Genomic DNA, 23,575 nt, shown 5'->3' on the forward strand with positions numbered 1-23,575 from the left:
GATGAGTGTTAAATAAACTAGCAGATTTACAGTGGATTTAAATAGTCTACACACCCCTGTTAAAATGTCACATGGAATTGCTGTAGGATGCAACTAAGAAAATGTCCGGAAAGACCTACTAAAACAGCTGAACTTTATTTGGGGTTAATCAGAGGCAATTTAAATGATGGCAGGTGTGTACTGACTCCTATTTAACATGATTTTGAATGTGATTGCTTAATTCTGAATACAGCTACATCCCCGGTTTAAGAGGGTGCACACACTTATGCAACCATATTATTTTAGTTTTTTATTTTTACTTTCCTCCACCTAAAAGATTTCAGTTTGTTGTGCAACTGTAAAATCAAAACATATATATATATATATATATATATATATATATATATATATATATATATATATACACATATATATATACACACACTTGTGAGCTACTATGGTGAATAGTGACTGTGATAATTAATTAAATAAACACACATGAGGTTCGCTGGCACTCACATCAACTCATTAACCTCCCTGGCGGTATGATTATGTCAGGAATTTTGTACCAAGAGCGGTACCATTTTTTTGCATGGAAATTTGGTGTTATGTATTGTAGGCCTGCAATTCTTAGTAATTACTTACTTAATAAATACTCATAAAAAATAATAATATAATAATAATAAATTTAATTCAATGATATAATCAAACCAAAAACAATGAAATTTGAAATATAGCGCCAAGTTCGCACATCACTGAGCAAAGTCGCAAAATCGTTTTCAGTGTCTGATGACGAATTTCCCCACTAATCATTTATCACTCAATTCTGCAAGTGGTTCTAATTTACTATCGCTGTTCTCTAGCTGGTCTATAACAGATTTTGACCTAAAGGGACGCTTTTTGGACGCCGTGGACTTTTCTAAGTTTCCAGGCAGAAAGAACAGTCAAAATGCAGGCAGGGTACAGGACAAAGCAGTAGGGACAAAATGTATGTGAAATGCTTTGATACAGGAATGTTTTGCTATGAAATAATCGTTTTAAAAAAAATGTAATTTTTTTTAAATTTTCAAATTTGCCGCATCCGGCGCCCATACGTCCCGACGTCACAGGGACCAGAACACGGAAGCCAGATGCCGGCATCGGCCGGAGAAGATGGCCGGGGACGCTGCAGGGGACGCATCGCGGGAGCGAAGGACAAGGTAAGCGCTGTAGGGAATCCCTGTGCAACGCCGCATGGTAAGCCTGAGTGTAGCTCGGGGTTAACGCTTTTGGTACTGAAACTTTACCCCGAGCTACACTCGGGAATACCGCCAAGGAGGGTAAATAGTGTTTTGTGACTCAAAATAATAATAACCAATAGTGCCGCGCTACCGTGTTAAAACTGTGTAACAAATGCACCTAATAACAACTTGTGGTAATATCTCCAAAACGTAAGATATATATATATATACAGTGGGGATCGAAAGTTTGGGCACCCCAGCTAAAAATTTGTATTAATGTGCATAAAGAAGCCAAGGAAAGATGGAAAAATCTCCAAAAGGCATCAAATTACAGATTATACATTCTTATAATATGTCAACAAAAGTTAGATTTTATTTCCATCATTTACACTTTCAAAATAACAGAAAACAAAAAAATGGCATCTGCAAAAGTTTGGGCACCCTGCAGAATTTATAGCATGCACTGCCCCCTTTGCCAAGCTGAGACCTGCCAGTGTCATAGATTGTTCTCAATCATCGTCTGGGAAGACCAGGTGATGTCAATCTCAAAGGTTTTAAATGCCCAGACTCATCTGACCTTGCCCCAACAATCAGCACCATGGGTTCTTCTAAGCAGTTGTCTAGAAAACTGAAACTGAAAATAGTTGACGCTCACAAAGCTGGAGAAGGCTATAAGAAGATAGCAAAGCGTTTTCAGATGTCAATATCCTCTGTTCGGAATGTAATTAAGAAATGCCAGTCATCAGGAACAGTAGAAGCTAAAGCAAGATCTGGAATTCCAAGAAAAATATCAGACAGAACAGCTCGCAGGATTGTGAGAAAAACAATTCAAAACCCACGTTTGACTGCACGATCCCTCCAGAAAGATCTGGCAGACACTGGAGTTGTGGTACACTATTCCACTATAAATAGATACTTGTACAAATATGGTCTTCATGGAAGAGTCATCAGAAGAAAACCTCTTCTACGTCCTCACCACAAAAATCATCGTTTGAACTTTGCAAATGAACATATAGACAAGCCTGATGCATTTTGGAAACAAGTTCTGTGGACCGATGAGGTTAAAATTGAACTTTTTGGCCGGAATGAGCAAAGGTACGTTTGGAGAAGAAGGGGCACAGAATTTAATGAAAAGAACCTCTGTCCAACTGTTAAGCATGGGGTTGGATCAATCATGCTTTGGGGTTGTGTTGCAGCCAGTGGCACAGGGAACATCTCACGAGTAGAAAGAAAAATGGATTCAATAAAATTTCAGCAAATTTTGGATGGTAACTTGATGCCATCTGTGAAAAAGCTGAAGTTAAAGAGAGGATGGCTTCTACAAATGGATAATGATCCTAAACACACCTCGAAATCCACGGGGAATTACATCAAGAGGCGTAAACTGAAGGTTTTGCCATGGCCTTTACAATCTCCTGACCTCAACATAATTGAAAATCTATGGATAGACCTTAAAAGAGCAGTGCGTGACAGACAGCCCAGAAATCTCAAAGAACTGGAAGACTTTTGTAAGGAAGAATGGGCAAAGATACCCCAAACAAGAATTGAAAGACTCTTGGCTGGCTACAAAAAGCATTTACAAGCTGTGATACTTGCCAAAGGTGGCAGTACAAGATATTAACTCTGCAGGGTGCCCAAACTTTTGCAGACGCCAATTTTTTTGTTTTCTGTTATTTTGAAAGTGTAAATGATGGAAATAAAATCTAACTTTTGTTGACATATTATAAGAATGTCTAATCTGTAATTTGATGCCTTTTTTTCCATCTTTCCTTGGCTTCTTTATGCACATTAAAACAAATTTTTAGCTGGGGTGCCCAAACTTTCGATCCCCACTGTATATACACTGTATATAAAAATATATATATAAAAAAATTATTAAACCTATAATAATCAAATTATATAACAATGCTATTGCCCAATGTGAAATCAAATTAGCTAATATCAATAAACCGCATAACCAAAGTCAATATATTTGTAGAAACAGGGTCCTCTTTCAGTTCAGAAAAATCCCACTCCAAAATCCAGATGCAGTGTGATATTATTATGCGCTCACCTTATTACTGATTACTGATTCAATTAGTGATTCAATTACACAGAATCAGCAGCATGCATGTGATGACTGTTGGGTCTGTTGGATTTCTATTTCTCTACTACACCTGCTAGTAAACTATTTGCCATGTAGAAATATCATTTCTACCAAAAACAGTGATTGATCAGGTTAGTGATGTCTGACCGCTATTATTTTGAACACAACTGTATATCTTAAGTTTTGGAGATATTACCCCAAGTAATAGGTGCATTTTTTACACAGTTTTAACATGGGAGCGTGGCACTATTGGTTATAATTATTGTTGTTCAACTGTGTTGTTCAACTATGTTGTATATTTTTTTACATCACAGAAACTTGACATTTTAACAGGGGTGTGTAGACTTTTTTATCCACTGTAAATACAATAACTAACATCAAACTCCAGATCACACTTAATAATCAGTTACAGCAACAGTTTTTTTCCTTTTGGAATTAAGGTTTTACATGAATAAATAAAAACTGATCATTTTAATCTCCCCTGCCAATGTTAATCTGTTTCATCCATGTAAATGGATACATTCTGCTGAAGAGCTTGTGCTTCTGAAAAACAGGCTTGCTGGCTGGATCACCAGATGAAAATAGAAGAGAGAATGCCTCAAAAAAGAAACTAATGCAGCCATCACATCTAAGAATTGGTAAGCTGTAATATAATACATTTGCTTTTGGGTTTAATAGTTCTTTAATACTAGAAGTAAAGGAAAGATCCTCCCAATTACTGCACGGTTGGATATGATTTGTATGTGCCTTTGCCTTTAAATCACATATATAATGCTCCTGCTCCCTAATAGAGAGTTTTGCTCTGGTATTTGCAGTGCTGCGTGAGGCAGCACTGTAAATGCACCCCTGTACCCCTAGTCTTTACTGACAACTGCAGTAGACACAAAGTGGCAATTCTCCAAAGTGCACAATACCTTGTTGGAATCCTGGATAATCTTCACATTGTCTGTGCCAAATTTATCGCCATACAGATTGAGAAGACGTAATGATATCTCAGAAAGTCCTGTGAGCTTTGGTTCCTTGTAGATATATTCTTTACCATCTTCATCCTCAAAGAAAGCCTGTAGAGATAACAAAGGATACAATTATGGGCAAACTTCATTCTGTTACAATGTCTTAAGCCATCTATAGGTGATGCTATTTTCTTTCCTTCCTAAAATAAGAAAAATTAATAATAGCGCCTATGGTCAAAATTATATAACTTACTAATAATGTACCAGCTGCAAAAAATCACCATATATAAAGTGTACCAATAAATAAATAATTTGCGCTAGTAAATGTGTATAAATATATAAATATATATGAAGAAATCATCAAATCATAAGTCCAGAAAAAGATATATATATATGCCAATACCACAAAAAAATATAAAAAAAAAAAAACTTTTAGGTGCAAAAAACTTTTGTGCAAAAAAAGTGTCTGAATATGAAAAATTTCACCAAAAAACCTTGATAATATAATGGCAGATCATCCATAAATATATCTTCAGAAACGGAAACTCTGCAGCACACCGATCCTCATCGATCGAAATAACAAGATGAAAAACTTTGTAGTTAATCGAAAATCCATTTCTCCAATAGGTAAAGGACCACCTTCAAACGTATCCATAGGGGGAAATGCCAAGCACTCGGGAGAAACAGAAAGACTTCATGGTGCAATATTATAAAAACCAATTCCTTTATTAGGTACTCATTGCACTTACTCAAGAGGTGTCCCAGCCGACACCAGCATCAACAGCATAACAGCAGTCACATAAACGAGCCTGGCTACTCAGCACATGCGCAGTAGCTAGCAGCCAAAAACGTAATGACGTCACATCAATCAAGCCCCGCCCTACGCGTTTCGTCATCGACGTCCGCTCCGTGAGGACGTCGATGACGAAACGCGTAGGGCGGGGCTTGATTGATGTGACGTCATTACGTTTTTGGCTGCCAGCTACTGCGCATGTGCTGAGTAGCTAGGCTCGTTTATGTGACTGCTGTTATGCTGTTGATGCTGGTGTCGGCTGGGACACCTCTTGAGTAAGTGCAATGAGTACCTAATAAAGGAATTGGTTTTTATAATATTGCACCATGAAGTCTTTCTGTTTCTCCCGAGTGCTTGGCATTTCCCCCTATGGATACGTTTGAAGGTGGTCCTTTACCTATTGGAGAAGTGGATTTTCGATTAACTACAAAGTTTTTCATCCTGTTATTTCGATCGATGAGGATCGGTGTGCTGCAGAGTTTCCGTTTCTGAAGATATATTTATGGATGATCTGCCATTATATTATCAAGGTTTTTTGGTGAAATTCTTTCCTTCCTGCCCGAGTTGCAGGAAAGAAAATTGCTCGATTGGGGGGTGTTCTAGGTGCACTCCTCTCTTGTACATACTACCCACCGCCATACACTCTGCACTCCTCTCCCTGAACATACTACCCACTGCCATACACTCTGCACTCCTCTCCCTGCACATACTACCCACCTCCATACATTCTGCACTCCTCTCCCTGCAAATAATACTCAACTCCATATACTCCACACTCCTCTCCCTGCACCTCGCTGCACATACTACCCACCTCCATACATTCTGCACTCCTCTCTTGCACATACTACCCACCGCCATACAATCCATACCCCTCTCCCTGCACATACTACCCACCACCTTACACTCCATACCCCTCTCCCTGCACAGACTACCCACCGCTATAGACTCTCCATTCCTCTCCTGCAGATACTACTCACCGCCGTACACTCGACACTCCTCTTGCTGCACATACTACCCACTGCCATACACTCCACACTCTCCCAGCACAAACTACCTACCACCATACACTCCACACTCCTCTCCCTGTTCATACTACCCACCGCCATACATTCCACACTCCTCTCCCTGCACACTCCAACCACCACCATACACTCCGCACTCCTCTCCCTGCACATACTAGCAACCGCCATACACTTTGCACTCCTCTCCTTGCACATACTAGACACTGCCATACACTCCATACCCCTCTCCTGTTAATGAGGAGGTGGAGACTCAGCTCATTGCACAGACTGAAAGGGCTGAGACAGTGATAATAATGGGGGATTTTAACTACCCGGAAATGGACTGGATTAATGCTACTGTAGGAACAGTTAAAAAGGGCAAAAATTTATAAACCTACTACAGGACAATTTTATGGTACAGTTCATAGAGGCCCCAACTAGGAATTATGCTCTGCTGGACCTGGTAACCTCAAACCATGCAGAGCTTATTACAAATATCCACATAAAAGAACATCTGGGTAGCAGTGACCATAACATGATTTCATTTATTGTTAGCAGTAAACATCAAGCACATAAGCGAAAAATAAAAACACTCAACTTTAAGAGAGCTAATTTTCCAAGGCTAAGAGCTGCTCTCCAAGACTTAGACTGGGAGGTAATACTGTATTAGCATCGATGAACACAACACAGAAATGGGAGTTCTTCAAAGACTGTATGTGAACACACTGCAAAATATATTCCGATGGGCAACAACTTTAAAAATCAAACCTATGTGGCTTATGGCCGAACTTAAAAAAGCTATAAATAATAAGAAAAAGAGCTTTTATTAAACATAAAAATGAAGGAAAGCTATCATTGTTTAAGCATTACAAAGAACATAACAGAATATGCAAAAAGGAAATAAAGGCCGCAAAAATTAAAAACGAACGGCAGATTGCAAAGGATAGCAGGACAAACCACAAAAAATTCTTCAAATATATTAATAGTAAAAAGGTTTGGTCTGAGCATGTAGGCCCTTTACAAAATAATCTAGAGTGGGTCTGTGGGGACAAAGAGAAGGGAAATTTATTAAACACCTTCTTCAGCTCTGTGTATACAAAGGAGCATGTGGGAGCTCTTGTCCATAATGGGATGGTATTGACACAGCCGCAGATGATCCACATTGGCTTACAACTGATATGATCCAGAAATATTTAGACAGAATAAAAGGTGAATAAAATACCTGGATCGGATAGCATACACCCATGGGTCCTTAAAGAATTGAGCTCTGTCATTTCAAAGCCATTGTTTCTAATTTTTATGAACTCTTTATTGACTGGCATAGTACCACTGGATTGGCGTAAGGCCAATGTGGTGCCAATATTTAAAATGGGGTCAAAATCTTTACCAAGTATTATAGACCTGTTAGTTTAACTGCTATAGTTGAGAACATACTGGAGAGTTTAATAAAAGACCACAAAAATTAGTTCTTGCTGGAACAAAATATTTTAAGCAACAGACAGCATGGATTCATGAAAGACAGAAGTTCTCAAACAAATCTGATTTCTTTTTATGAGGAGGTGAGCAAAACCTTGGACAGAGGGGTGGCGGTGGACGTGGTATACTTGGATTTCGCAGAAGTGTTTGACACAGTTCCCCACACACGGCTGTGTAAGGTAAAGTCTACATGTGTAAGGAAAAGGCTTGGAAAAATCCATATGTAAATGGATAGAAAACTGGCTAAAAGATTGTATTCAAAGAGTAGTGGTTAATGATTCATACTCTGAATGGTCTAGGGTTGTCAGTGGTGTACCCCAAGGTTCAGTGTTGGGACCCTTACTTTTTAATATATTTATAAATGATATAGGGTCTGGGATTATAAATCCCATTTCAGTCTTTGCAGATGACACCAAGCTGTGCAGTGGAATAACATCCTTACAGGACGTCTTCAACTTACAAGCCAACCTCAATGCACTATTTATTTGGGCAACTACAGTCAGGTCCATAAATATTGGGACATAGACACAATTCTAACATTTTTGGCTCTATACACCACCACAATGGATTTGAAATGAAACGAACAAGATGTGCTTTAACTGCAGACTGTCAGCTTTAATTTGAGGGTATTTCCATCCAAATCAGGTGAATGGTGTAGGAATTACAACAGTTTGCATATGTGCCTCCCACTTGTTAAGGGACCAAAAGTAATGGGACAATTGGCTTCTCAGTTGTTCCATGACTAGGTGTGTGTTATTCCCTCATTATCCCAATTACAATGAGCAGATAAAAGGTCCAGAGTTCATTTTAAGTGTGCTATTTGCATTTGGAATCTGTTGCTGTCAACTCTCAAGATGAAATCCAAAGAGCTGTCACTATCAGTGAAGCAAGCCATAATTAGGCTGAAAAAACAAAACAAACCCATCAGAGAGATAGCAAAAACATTAGGCGTGGCCAAAACAACTGTTTGGAACATTCTTAAAAAGAAGGAACGCACCGGTGAGCTCAGCAACACCAAAAGATCCGGAAGACCACGGAAAACAACTGTGGTGGATGACCGAAGAATTCTTTCCCTGGTGAAGAAAACACCCTTCACAACAGTTGGCCAGACCAAGAACACTCTCCAGGAGGTAGGTGTATGTGTGTCAAAGTCAACAATCAAGAGAAGACTTCACCAGAGTGAATACAGAGGGTTCACCACAAGATGGAAACCATTGGTGAGCCTCAAAAACAGGAAGGCCAGATTAGAGTTTGCCAAATGAAACCTAAAAAAGCCTTCACAGTTCTGGAACAACATCCTATGGACAGATGAGACCAAGATCAACTTGTACCAGAGTGATGGGAAGAGAAGAGTATGGAGAAGGAAAGGAACTGCTCATGATCCTAAGCATACCACCTCATCAGTGAAGCATGGTGGTGGTAGTGTCATGGCGTGGGCATGTATGGCTGCCAATGGAACTGGTTCTCTTGTATTTATTGATGATGTGACTGCTGACAAAAGCAGCAGGATGAATTCTGAAGTATTTCGGGCAATATTATCTGCTCATATGCAGCCAAATGCTTCAGAACTCATTGGACGCCGCTTCACAGTGCAGATGGACAATGACCCAAAGCATACTGCAAAAGCAACCAAAGAGTTTTTTAAGGGAAAGAAGTGGAATGTTATGCAATGGCCAAGTCAATCACCTGACCTGAATCCGATTGAGCATGCATTTCACTTGCTGAAGACAAAACTGAAGGGAAAATGCCCCAAGAACAAGCAGGAACTGAAGACAGGTGCAGTAGAGGCCTGGCAGAGCATCACCAGGGATGAAACCCAGCGTCTGGTGATGTCTATGCGTTCCAGACTTCAGGCTGTAATTGACTGCAAAGGATTTGCTACCAAGTATTAAAAAGTGAAAGTTTGATTTATGATTATTATTCTGTCCCATTACTTTTGGTCCCTTAACAAGTGGGAGGCACATATGCAAACTGTTGTAATTCCTACACCGTTCACCTGATTTGCATGTAAAGACCCTCAAATTAAAGCTGACAGTCTGCAGTTAAAGCACATCTTGTTCGTTTCATTTCAGATCCATTGTGGTGGTGTATAGAGCCAAAAATGTTAGAATTGTGTTGATGTCCCAATATTTATGGACCTGACTGTATGTGGCAAATGAGGTTTAATGTTGATAAATGTATGGTTATGCACTTGGGGGCTCAGAATATGCATGCATCATACATACTAGGGGGGGTACAACTGGGGGAATCAATGCTGGAGAAGGATCTGGGAGTTCTGGTAGATCACAAGCTTAATAATGGCATGCAATGCCAAGCTGCGATTTCTAAAGTGAGCAAAATCATCTCTTGTATTAAAAGAGGTATAGACTCCAGAGAGAGAGAGATATCATATTACCCCTGTACAAATCATTAGTAAGACCTCATCTGGAATGTGCAGTTCAATTGTGGGCACCAATTCACAAAAAGAACATTGGGGAACTGGAGAAAGTACAGAGAAGGGCAACCAAACTGATAAGAGGCATGGAGGAGCTCAGCTATGAGGAAAGATTAGAGGAACTGAATTTATTCTCTCTTGAGAAGAGGAGATTAAGGGGGGATATGATCAACATATATAAATACATCAGTGGTTCATATAGTGAACTCGGTGTAGAGTTATTCACCCTGAGGTCATCACGGAGGACAAGGGGGCACGCTTTACGTCTGGAAGAAAAGAACTTTAATCTCCAAATACGGAAAGGTTTCTTCACAGTAAGAGCTGTGAAAATGTGGAATAGACTCCCTCAATAGTTGGTTCTGGCCAGCTCAGTGGATTGCTTTAAAAATAGGCCTGGATTTGTTCTTGTGTACACAGAATATAACTGGATACTAACATTTATAGGTAAAGTTGATCCAGGGAATATCCTATTTCCTCTCGGGGAACTAGGAAGGAATTTTTTCCCCTGCAGAAGCAAATTGGATCATGTTTTGCTGGGTTTTTTGCCTTCCTCTGGATCAACTGTGGGAATAGAATTATAACTTTTTTTTTGTTTGAACTGGTTGGATTGTTGTCTTTTTTCAGGCAGACTATGTAACTATGTAACATACTACCCGTAAACTCTGCACTATATATTCCCTTTTTAACATTATCACATTCTGCACTATGTACATTATATCAGACTCTAATCACCGTATTTATTCGAGTATAACGCGCAAAATTTTCTACCAAAAAAAGAAATCAAAGTTTGGGTGCGCGTTATAAACGAGGGCTGGGGTGGGGTGACGCAGTGGCAGCCGATCCATTGAGGGCGCAGGTGCTCACTGTACGCGAAGAAAAAAAAAACGTCCCCTGTGCCGGCCCCGCCCCTTTAAGGGGCGGCGAAAACAGGGGATCAGTTTTTTTTTCTACGTCCCCTTGTCGCGTACAGTGGGCGGCCCGAACTGGCGAGATGCACTGGTGAGGTGACGCAGTGGCGGCCGGTCCATTGAGGGCGCATGCGCTCACTGTAGAAAGAAAGAAGAAAAAAAAACGTCCCCTGTGCCTCTTCATTTCGTATGGTCGCCTCTTCATTTCCTTTCCTCGCCCACACGTTACGGTAAGCATTGCTGTTTTGCTGTGTTCTTCATATTATATTCATATTCAGTGTTCTTCATATTATTTGATATACTGGTACCCGTTAGATGGCAACTCAGGGTATCAAGAGAAAACGTTCTGCATATGACGCTTCATTCAAGCTCAAAGTTGTTGGTCATGCTGAAATTCACGGAAATCGAGCAGCTAGCCGAGAATTCACTGTACCAGAGACGAATGTTAGAGAATGGAGAAAACAGAAAGTCGTCCTGAAAGATATGAATAAAACCAAAAAAGCACAACGAGGGAGACAAGCCATGTACCCAGACATGGAGAAGGAACTTTATGAATGGATCATTGACCAAAGAAGTAGTGGGTACATCGTCACATCACTCCACATTAGACTTCAAGCCCAAAAGTTTTGCAAAGATTCAACCTTCAAAGCCTCTAATGGATGGACACAAAAGTTTATGAAAAGGCATGGACTTGTAATACGCCAGAAAACAAAGATAGCGCAGAAGCTGCCAAATGATTTAGCAGAGAAGATCACTTCATTCCATACCTTTATAATCAACCAACGCAAGCAGATTAATTTTGAACTTGCACAGATAGGCAATATGGATGAGACCCCCATGTGTTTTGACCTACCAGGCAACAGGACAATTGACAGCAAAGGGAAGCACACAGTCCAGATTAAAACCACAGGCCATGAGAAAACTCATTTTACGGTTGCGCTATCCTGTATGGCAGACGGTTTTAAACTTAAACCAATGGTGATTTTTAAAAGAAAGACTATTCCAAAAGGAGTTAAATTTCCACCAGGTGTCGTGATCCATTGTCATCCTAAAGGATGGATGGATGAGAAGGGCATCATTTTATGGTTAAATAAAGTTTGGAATACTAGACCAGGCGCACTACTGAAGAAATCCATGCTTGTATGGGACCAGTTCCGCTCACACCTGACAGACACTGTGAAAGACAAACTGAAAAGTCTAAAGACATTTCAAGCTGTGATTCCAGGTGGACTAACCTCTATTCTTCAGCCACTCGATGTTGTTTTAAACAAACCCTTCAAAGACAGAGTCAGGGAAAAGTGGATTACCTGGATGAAATCCGACGACAAAGAATTGACTGCAAAAGGAAACCTCAAGAAACCTGGCCTATCTCTCGTGACATCTTGGATTAAAACATCATGGGAAGACATGCCAAAAGAAATGATCATCAAGAGTTTTTTAAAGACAGGCATCAGCAATAAAATGGACGGCACAGAAGACGACCTGCTGTGGAATTCAGACTCAGAAGAAAGCGAAGAAGCTGGAGAAACAGATGTTCCTGCCAACTGGGACACTGATGATAAATTAACTCTAGAAGAATGGGAACAACTCTTTAGTGTATCTGATGATGATGAATCTGACTTTGAAGCATTTTAAATAAATATTGTTACCGGTAATTTTATTTCGGTATTGTGTTTACCTTGTCAATAAATGATTTTTATCATGGCCGCACGTGTTCAACAATGTTTGTCACTTACAATGCTTGGTCTGAGCCGAGAAAAAGTGAAACAAAATTTTATACCGATTTTTAATCGAAAATTAGGGGTGCGCATTATACACGTGTGCGCGTTATACTCAAATAAATACGGTAACTACACATTTGCCCTCCAGAAGATTTATTCCCCTTCTCGACCATGCTACTTTTTGCGATACAGCGTTGCTCTACTTTAATTGACAATTGCGTGGTCATTTATGTCCTTTTTTTCCCACAAACAGAGCTTACTTTCAGTGGTATTTGATCACCTGTGTGCTTTTTATTTTTTGCGCTATAAACAAAAAAAGACCGACAATTTTGAAAAAAAAATAATTTTTTTTTTACTATTTGCCACATGACATATCCCAATAAAATTAAAAAAAAAAAATCAAATTTCATCATAAATTTAGGCCAAAATGTATTCTTCTACATGTTCTTGCTAAACAAAAATCCCAATACGTGTGAATTAGTTGGTTTACATGAACGTTATAGCGTCTACAGAATGACGGTATATATACTGGTATTTTTTTTAAATTTATACTAGTAATGGCTGCGATCAGTGGCTTAAAGCGGGACTACGGGACTACGGCAGGCATTCTGACACTGGGTGGGAGCTGACTAACTGCCACTGACATCCCAATGATACTAATACAGTGATCAGTGCTAATAAAAAGCACTGTCACTGTACTAATGACACTGGGCAGGAAGGGGTTACCATCTGGGGTGATCAAAGGGTTAACTGTGTGCTGTTTAACATTATGTGCTGCGTGTGTTTACTAGGAAGACATGCTGCTTTTTTATTTCTCTGCTGTGCAGAGAAATACAAAGCAGCATGTCCTTGCTGTTTTACAGTGCGTTTACTAGACAAACATTTGTGTACAAAACTTTTCTTTAACAAAAACACATCAAGTGTCCAAAACAAATCCCCACTTGTGTAGACTAAATGTTCAACCAAGTCTCTTTAATTTCTTCTTTCAACGAAAAATCTTTTCTCAGCACCCGCAGGTTCTGATGACAATATCCCTCAAAAGAAAAAAACTTAACATAGTGTCATACCTTTTTAAAAAAATTCATATACACACGTGCCCCTTCCAGTGCAACATGCAATATTAGTGAACAAACAGAAGAGAGAAAAAAAAAAAAAAAATTATATTTATATCCCCTTATTCAGTGAAACACTCACAAAAACGTGTACGATCTAAACTCTGTGTTTAAACAACTCAAAAAATATCACTGCAAATGTGTACCACCACACTAAATATGCATCAGTGATCACTTTATCCTCTACACATCCTCACACCCAAAAAATCTCCAACTCGTGTGTAAATGGATAATTACCCTATATACCAGAAGATAGGGCATAACAAAGATCTGGATTCACTTCTTAGTTATCAGATTCCATCCAATATTAGGTCCAATATTAGAGTTTTCCTTCCATTCTCCTCATAAGAAAAACCGCAATTATATATAGTCGTTTCAATAAAATACCATTCTTTATTCAATAACTCACATAACAATTCGGATAAGGCAGCTCCCCCTCATAAGAATGCACATGCAGACTGACTAGGGAACACTGGCCACATGTTCCCACTTCCAAGATGGCCGCGATCGCACTTCCTGTCAACGTCGATGCGTCTTACGTCACGTGTCACTGACGCGTTTCATCACTTCCTGTGACTTTTTCAAAAGGATCTTAGGAATGGAAGGAAAACTCTAATATTGGACCTAATATTGGATGGAATCTGATAACTAAGAAGTGAATCCAGATCTTTGTTATGCCCTATCTTCTGGTATATAGGGTAATTATCCATTTACACACGAGTTGGAGATTTTTTGGGTGTGAGGATGTGTAGAGGATAAAGTGATCACTGATGCATATTTAGTGTGGTGGTACACATTTGCAGTGATATTTTTTGAGTTGTTTAAACACAGAGTTTAGATCGTACACGTTTTTGTGAGTGTTTCACTGAATAAGGGGATATAAATATAATTTTTTTTTTTTTTCTCTTCTGTTTGTTCACTAATATTGCATGTTGCACTGGAAGGGGCACGTGTGTATATGAATTTTTTAAAAAGGTATGACACTATGTTAAGTTTTTTTCTTTTGAGGGATATTGTCATCAGAACCTGCGGGTGCTGAGAAAAGATTTTTCGTTGAAAGAAGAAATTAAAGAGACTTGGTTGAACATTTAGTCTACACAAGTGGGGATTTGTTTTGGACACTTGATGTGTTTTTGTTAAAGAAAAGTTTTGTACACAAATTTTGATTAACCTTCAAGGGTGGAGGTGGATTACTTTTCAGGGAATTGTTTCTGCTGTGTATTTGAAAATATACTAGACAAACATGCTTCTTTCTATGTTTCTTTATGCCTAGGGCCCACTTTTGATTTTGCACACAGGCCCACTGATTTAATGGTACGCCCTTGGTGTGAATAGAAAATTGGCTTGCCTTGAAATTTCTTGGTCATTATTTTTGGTAGCATCGGCTGTTACTCAGAGACTAGAGACTGTCACTGGATCCCATTGATATTAGCTAGAATGGGCAACAGTCATTTTGAATTTTTGAATACCCTATGAACCTATGAGCATTAAAATATGGGAAGTGTCATTGCTGATTTTTAAAAGGTGCAGAATAAGGGTCATATGGCTGAAAAGTGAAACTTGCCCTGATCCATATGAAGTAAACAAAAGCAAGTGCTGAAATGCTTAAAGAAGTACAGCCAAACCTCTTTTGGCTGTACTTCTCATGTGGATCAGAGGAGTGCAGATCATTCTGAAGCCGGCTAACGTCACTCAGCAGGTCCAGGCTGGGGAAAAGATCCTGAGCCAGCCCCTCCCTCCCCCTCCATAGCCCAGCGTGGGGGCAAAGCAGACAGCGGTGACTGACAGTCATCGCTCTCCGCTCATAGTGGCTGTGAGAACTCAACAATCAGTCATGTGATCGCTGAGTTCTCACACTTAAAGCAGGTGGGGGACAGATGCAGCATTGGAACGATACTGCATTCACCTCAAGAAGTATAAAATTGGCGGAAAAAAATAAGTAACTCTTTTAAAGTTGAAATGAAAAGCACCATAATGTCTACCTACTGTGTATATATATATATATATATATATATATATATTACAAAGACCACCCATCAAGAGCCTATTGAAGCCGTATTCTGCATTTCTACTACTGGATCTACCTGAAGGTAGGCAAACAAGGTGCAGCACTTACTGTAACTGCTGTTTATTAGGAGTTTCCCTTGAAAATACTATACTGTATATGTAAAGCAGGACTAACTGGTCACATTCCTGTGACCTCCAAAGTCTTTTTATGTGGCTCTCTTTACCCTCACATGCAATCAAACCATGAAAATGTAAAGTGGCATTAAACATTACCTCTTTTTACAGTTAATTGACTGCAATCAAACAACGTAATAAGCCCCAAATACACATAAATGCCCCAGGGTGGCCAAACTCTTACTTGCATATCCCTGTCTTAACTGCTTGATATCAGGCACAGAGCACCTCTTCCCTGAACTTCCGAGTAGGGGAGGGCAGGCACTGATTAGACAATGAAGGCAAAGGAATGTGGCTATTGGAGGACACGAGAGGGGGAATGGTTTGCCACTCTCGGCAGTGTCAGGGAATGGACATCTGCCAGCAGTGTGTACACAGGGGTGTTTCCAAGGGAGACACTGTAGGAGGAAGGATATACCGAAGCAGCAGACATCGTCATCAGCGATAAGGGGAGGACATGAGTAAGGTGGAAAAAAGAAAATATACACATCAAGAGGAATCACATATGCTAAGTCTTTACAAGAGCACTAGGGTAAAAAAGGAAGCTTTAGTGTCACTTTCACCAAACAAATTGATGCTACTCTTCATATTTGACAATCAAGTTAAGTGGAAACATTATCACCCTGGACATTATCACCATAGACAAACATCCTGTTTTGATGATTGCCGTAGAAGGGGAAGGTTCTTTAATATAAGACATAAAGCCATGATTATTATTTATATATATTTATTTGACTTTCAGTCCTGTATTGCCTCTACAAGCTTGCACCATTGTTCCTGGGAGTGCAGGGCAGCCCAGCACAAGATTTAATACTGATGGCTCCTAGCGCTGAAGACACTGGTTCCTACCAAGAACCCTACAAGTGCAACCGTGTACATAGCTGAAAGTTTCAGCTCATACTTGAGGAACAGGGTGTATTCTAAACGCTGTCTGCATCATTTGGACAGCAGCTAGGCTATTCTCCAAATGTAAGTCCACATCTTTGCTGAGTGTTTTTGCCTTCCTCTGGATCAACTCTGCGTGTAGGATTACAACTTTTTTTTTTAATGGTTGAACTAGATGAACTTTTGTCTTTTTTCAGCCAGACTAACTATGTAACTATATCTATTGACAATCAGGCTGCATCTATTTAGCAGAATATGGAACAGTTTATTTGGGTTATTGGGAGCCCCATATCTGGAATCTAGGACAGGCAAGTGGAACACTTTTGTAAAGGTCTACACCAGATTTAGCATTAGGCACATTTTCACACAAAGCACACACACACAATTAAGAAGTGGTCAGGAGCAGATTTATATTGTATTCATATTATTTATGTAGCGCAGTGTCAGGGCAGGAACTGGGGAACGGGCAGGCAGGCCTAATAGCAAAGTAACGCACTGACTGACGACAACCACCACCCACAGACCGAAATCCCTCAGGGCGCGGAGTCTAAGTCCCAGGCTGCCCTTCACCAGGGCCCCTGATGGTGGGGATGGACTTGACGCAGCCAGGAACCAGGTCGCGGCCCCCGAGACACCCCAGCTGCGGTAATGGCTGCCGCCAATGGCGTGTAGCAGGTAGGAAGGACAATAGCGTAGTCAGGCAGGCTGGGTCGACAACAACGGGACAAAACAGTACAGAACAGTAGACAGAGAATCACAGGTCACGGCCTGGGTTCAGCAACGGAAGGTCAGATCGAAGGAAAACACAGAGAATGGTCTTAGTCACAAGCCGAGTCAGATACCAGAAGAGTCACGAGCGTATACACAGAGCTGTAGCAAGACAAAGACACAAGACACAAGTGCAAAGGGCATGTGCAGACCACAGGCTTATATGTAATCAGCCACACCCCTCTGGGGGATGGACCTCAGAGACCTGAAGGCATAAAAGATTCCCACCATGCTCAGCAGAAATCCAAGATGGATGCCAGCACATGGAGTAACATAGCCTCTGGGAAAAGGTAGGACCTTGACACGCAGAAGAGGAAAGAATTTCTTAGGTCCCAACTGTCCCTCATTAGGAAGGACTGTCCATCTTTTGGATCTCTGTCCCTCTATCCTGCTCACTTGTCCCTATTTTTTGACCTGATGTATAGAGGTAAATAAAAAATGTATTATCTGACTGCTGAGTGAAGCACTGATGGACAGGATTGTGAACGGCGTATACATTACCTAGGTTTTGTTTTTCCAGGTATTAACAAATTCTGGCTCGTGTTCTGGAATCCAAAGAGTTTGGAGAGTCTTGGGTGGGATAAAGCCTCTATCCCTAGGTCCACATCTTGACAAAACATGTAGGGGAGAGTCAGACATATTGACAGCATCACACACAGCGGCTGGCAGATTGGAGCCTTTTGGTTTTGTGATAAATACTGAGATAAACTGTACCTATTCATTTGCAATTGTGAGTGCAATCTTTTTATTTTGAATAAACTGTTTTTACTCAAATACTGCACTATGGAGTTTACTTCCTTTCTTGTTTTATCTTTTTGTTGTGCTATTTTTTTCCTGAGAGGACTGCTGACAGAACACTCAAAAGGTATGTTCTGCCCACTTGTCTTGGGAACCCATTTGGGGACATCTTGTTACTCAGGAACTGACATGAACTTAGTTAGTGGTTTGGCCATGCTGATATTTTGTTTGTTTTATGCTATGAACTTGTTGAACAAAGCTCTCCTGCACGTATTTGTGTGTTTACTTTGGGCAGGATAAAGCCTCTATCTATCCTTATGTAGGCCACACATGGTTTGATTTCTGAAATAATTTTCTTTTGAAAATCGTAACTAAAAATTTTCTTTCAAATTTCACACCATTAGTCGGAAGCAGCATCAGCCAATATCTGTGCGGCCATCGAATTTGAGTGATCGGGCATGTTGGAAATTGTTTGAAAAACGAACAATTTTTTTAAAATCAATGATGGGAGGATCGTACAATAAATATAATTAAAAAAGAAATGAGCATGAGTTGTGACCTGGAAAAAAAAAGAAGATTCCCAGCTATGAAAATTCTTTTGTGTAGCAACATGATCTGAAATTGAAGGCTTGGTTGGTCAAATTTCGAAATCAATGGTGGCACCATCAAATTACAAAACGCATAAAATTTTTGTTTTTCTAAAGAAAATTCAGTCAGAATTTGACCCATGTATGGCCTGCATTAGGTCCACATCTTGCCTAGTAGCCAGACCTCATTACTAGTCTCAACTGTCCTATATATATGTAATGCTCAGAGCTGTATTTCAATTTCTCTCTCTCCTGAATTGAAACATGTTGCTGCCAATAAAGATGCTGTACAAACCTGCCTGAATGAGTCCCTGCGTTGTGCAAGGTTTAATACTGCCAATACCAGTTAAGCCTGTCCCCCATACACTACCAAGTTTTATACTGCATTAAATATTTATCAAACCTCTACTTTTTGCATTTTTATTTAAAAAAAAAAACTAGTGTGTAATACTGAAAAAAGTAATTGTGGATTTACCAAATCTTTTTTAAGTGGTCCATAAAACTGGCAGCAGGCCATGGGTGTTTCATTTTCCCACATACTTTGAGCTAGAAAGTGCCCCTTTTTCCCATCTCATAAAATTGGAGGTATGGAATGTATTAATGAAGTTACAACCTTATAATACATCTATCTCACTGCTCCCATTTAGCACAACAGAAGTGCTAAATATCCGCTGATGTGTTGCTTCCAGCAGTGTATATGAGCCCTAATGACAAAATTACACTTAGCAGAATGTTCTCTTAGAGGGAACCATATGAAGTTCCAGGTTTGGCAGGAGAGAATTTTTCAAAGAGCTTTCTTAAGGATTAGTGTTATATTTTATAGTCATAGGTGAAATCTGTTGGTCCGAGGATTCTAACATTTCTTGAAGATTCAAGCAGTGAGATTTCAAACCAACCAAACCAATGTGTTACGCTGTCAAAATAATTGTGAATTAACTTTAATAACAATAAAGTGCATAAATAAATAAAAACTCTCACCCATAATCAATATATATATATAGATACAAATTCAGAAAGAAAAGTGAAATAAATATATGAATATACAAACAAATGGATAAATAAGTGTTCAAACGTTCATAAATAGACAAAGAGCAACCAAGTGTTATATCGAAATAAATTTGCTCAACATGTTCGCCTGACAGCAAACACAGTGATCTTGTGCCTCCAATCCTCATCGCTGTGCACACCACCACAGGGGCATTTCAAAGCTTCTTATGGAAAACAAAGACCTCTGTAACAGAGAAGAGATACCTCTAGGGATGAATGGATACATCCCAGCTCAGCTCCAGTTGTAATCACCCAGCTAGGACAATCAGTAATAATACTACTCCTTACTCCTAAGTCCTCATGCACATGGGATGTTTTGATAATGCTGGTAACGTTAGCTGTGTAAAGTCACATTAAAACCGTAAATTTTTCATATTTTTTTAGCATCTTTGCATGAATGTTTAGCGATGTTTTCCATGTTTAGCGTTTTTTTAGCGTTTTTTAATCAAAAAACTATTTTTTTCTCAAAAAAAGTCCAAAAATGCTGGTTTGCGTTGTTTTACCACTTTTTGCTGTGTTTTTCAGTGTTAGAGAGTTTTTATAGCTAAAAAAAACTCCTCTAGAAACCCACTAGTCCTGGTTTTTTTTTCCAGCCAAAAAATGTTGATTACATTCTATGTGTGCATGGATACATAGGATAACATGCTGGGGGGTTTACTGACTGTAGAAAAAAACATCAAAAGCCAAAAACAGCAGCTGTAAAAATGTCAAGTGTGCATGAGGACTTATGCTACCATGCACCAGGCACAACCCTGGGAATTAATTACTCCAAATAGCCAAAGGAAGGGGATTGCTCATGGTGCAGTAAATAAAAGTAGGTTTTATTTTAAAAATAAACATATACTCACATCTTGACACAGTATCAAAGCATATTGTATACACAGCATCCAGCACCCTGGCTGGCGTGATGACGTCACCACTGTAACTCCGTCCGTCGCATTTCATCCAAACGGACATCGTCATTAGGGCAATGGAGGAGATTTAATTGCCAAAATGCCTCTGCCTCTGTTCCAGACCACTTGGCAGTATGATTTTTCCACTGAGCAATTCCCTCTATTTCTGTTGCACAAAAAAACCCTACACTATAAATGAAAGGCGCCCTACAATAGCTACAACAGGTGTGCAGGCCTGAGAAATCACGTGCAGAGATCTTACCACTTACATTCCCAAGACATAGAATATAAATTATATAAAAGGTACCTTTAGATAGTTTACCTCTCCACCATCTACCAAAAACATATAGTTTTTGTAGACTGTCCCTTTAAAGACAGCAATGGAGGCAGCCACTGATATGTCTTTAAAATGACTGTTAACATAGTACACCCATAAAAAACAGACTAATGGGCTCCATTTAGCTTCACTGCAAATGCAAATCAAACATCTGATATGTCAAGTTTTGCATAGACATAGGAACGTTCACAGAGATAATGGTGGGTATTAACAGCAGATTTACATACTTTACCTTGCTTGACAGGTTTACTGTATTTTGTGCTTTTACCATAGGAAGAATTGTATTGTATCTAAGAATGTTTAACATATTTTTAGTAAGCACATATTTTATGCAATTATAGTAGTCACAACTTCACATGTATTTATGCTAAGTAATGTGCAAGTGTAACATTTACAGGTATTTATTACCTCCCACAGAGATAACAGACTCCCCCCTGACATTGCCTTCATATACTTTTCTCTCTGGGAAGCTCAGTGATGACTCAGTTATATAAATCGTGGTACTTTTCCAGTTCTTGGTGAATTTCACAAATGACTAGTGCATATAAGCCCCTGCTGTAGCTTTTCAGTATGAGCCTTTTCACACTGCTGCGGTGCGTTTTTACCAGCGCACTAAAGATGCAGCATGCAGGAATTTTGGTGCGCCTTCAGAAAGCGCACCAAACATACAGGACACCATGGGGTTAATTTACTAAAACCGGAGCACTCAGAATCTGATGCAGCTCTGTATGCTAACCAATCAGCTTTTAATTTCGGCTTGTGCAGTTAAAGTGTTAATAAACCCAGCACCCTGCATTCACTATATCTGGTCTCCCACAGTACACAGAACATGGAAATGCAATTATTTTAGTAAATAAAAACTGCTAAATACCTTTTCTCATCAGAAGTTAGAGCAGTCTTGTGACTTCTATCAGTGCCCAGCAGAGCACTGGTTACAGCTTGTAGGAGGAGTTCTCTAGGAAGATGCAGAACCCCTGACCTCTGTCTGAACAGTGCTGATTATCCCTGTGCTGATCACATGCACTCTCCCAAAAAGAAAAAAAAAACCTCTCAAGCAATACACACCAAACTGAGTATGTGCAGAGTGTCTCCACAAGATATATCTTATCAGGAGATAAGAGGGAGACACTGGTAGAAGGGAAGTCAGGATCAAACAGCATTTTTACACAATACAGAGGATTAACCCCTTAGGTTCCACAGTGAGTATATGCTTTACTGCATATACAGACTGATTTTATTGCTGTGGGTTTAGTAGTACTTTATGCTTTGGTAAAAAAAAAACCAGGAAGCCGATGGTTTCTATGCAGAGCTACACCAGATTTTACACCATGCAGTTTTAGTAAATCAACCCCAATATAACTGTATGGGAAAGCACAAATAACCCATTCCATACACGCTGGTAAGCTGCATGAAAACAGTACTGCAGTAGTGTCAAAGTGCCCTATGTGACCTGCTGCAAACTTACACTGTTGCAGGTTGATCATTCGGGGACTAAGGAAATGTTTCCTCATGCCTGCACCAGAGCAATAACCTCATCTCATCCTAGGCAGTCACATTTCCTGACCTTCAGACTTTAGGGGGACTGGACTGTGGCCATTGGGAGTAGAAAAGGTCCCGATGTCAGTGGGGAAAAAATGCCCCATCTTTTGTGTCAATGGGAGGAATTGTGCCCAATTGTTGGTGTCATTGAGAGAAATTGCGCCCCATCATTGGTGTCAGTAGGGGAAATTATGCCCCATTGTTGGTATCAGAGGATGAAATAGTGCTCCAAGGGCCAGATAAAAGCAAGCAAAGGGCTGCAGTTTTGAGACCACTGGTTTATACAGTAATTATTGTCTTAAATGATAATTCTGAACCCACATACTAATAAAACCTCCAGGACACTGAAACCTGTCCCTCCATACAAGTCATACTCCCATATTACCTCTCTCACCCTTCTGCTTCTCCTAACATTTGGAGACGTTTCCCCAAATCCTGGCCCACCATCTTTTCCTTTGATCAACACACCTGGCACCCCCTATTCTGTAACAGCACAATCCACACAATCTAGTTACTATTCCTAAGTATATCAATAAAGTTCAGCACTATTGAATTGGTCAAAGATGTAATCGGGGTATAATCAGAGGGGGTTGGTCTCCCCTCTGAGGACGTGCGTGGCACGAAAGGCCTAAGGAGGAACCAACATGCTGTGACATCACGCTGCCAGAGCCACGTGCAGGTCCGGCGGCCATCTTTATGTATGGTCAGTTCACTCTGCAATACTGTATATTACTGTTACCTGTTTCCATGGAATAAAAGTCTAAAGGAATACTACACTATGGGCACCTTTTTATGGCTCTTTTATGGAGCCATTAAATTACAGAGCCAGTGGAAGTTCCTTACTGATCCAGTACCCAGAGAAGGGAATCCCTGTAAGCAGGTTGCAGACCCATCCATCCTAAAGGGGACCTTTGGAT

The 23,575-nt window shown here is 39.9% G+C and overlaps 1 protein-coding gene across 2 annotated transcripts in view; it reads right to left on the reverse strand.

Annotated features, from left to right (window-relative positions):
- The window catches only part of DOCK11 (dedicator of cytokinesis 11), a 318,014-nt gene that overhangs the window by 44,491 nt on the left and 249,948 nt on the right, over positions 1-23,575 (reverse strand). For both annotated transcript variants that reach the window (XM_089657960.1, XM_089657959.1), the window contains one exon: positions 4,200-4,346. In XM_089657960.1, coding sequence (XP_089514086.1) covers positions 4,200-4,346 — 147 coding nt within the window. The remainder of the gene's footprint in view (positions 1-4,199; positions 4,347-23,575) is intronic.

This window comes from Staurois parvus, unplaced genomic scaffold, assembly GCF_062004578.1.
Source record: "Staurois parvus isolate SC_StPar_1 unplaced genomic scaffold, SC_StPar_1.0 ptg001045l, whole genome shotgun sequence".
Classification (NCBI taxonomy): Eukaryota; Metazoa; Chordata; class Amphibia; order Anura; family Ranidae; genus Staurois; species Staurois parvus.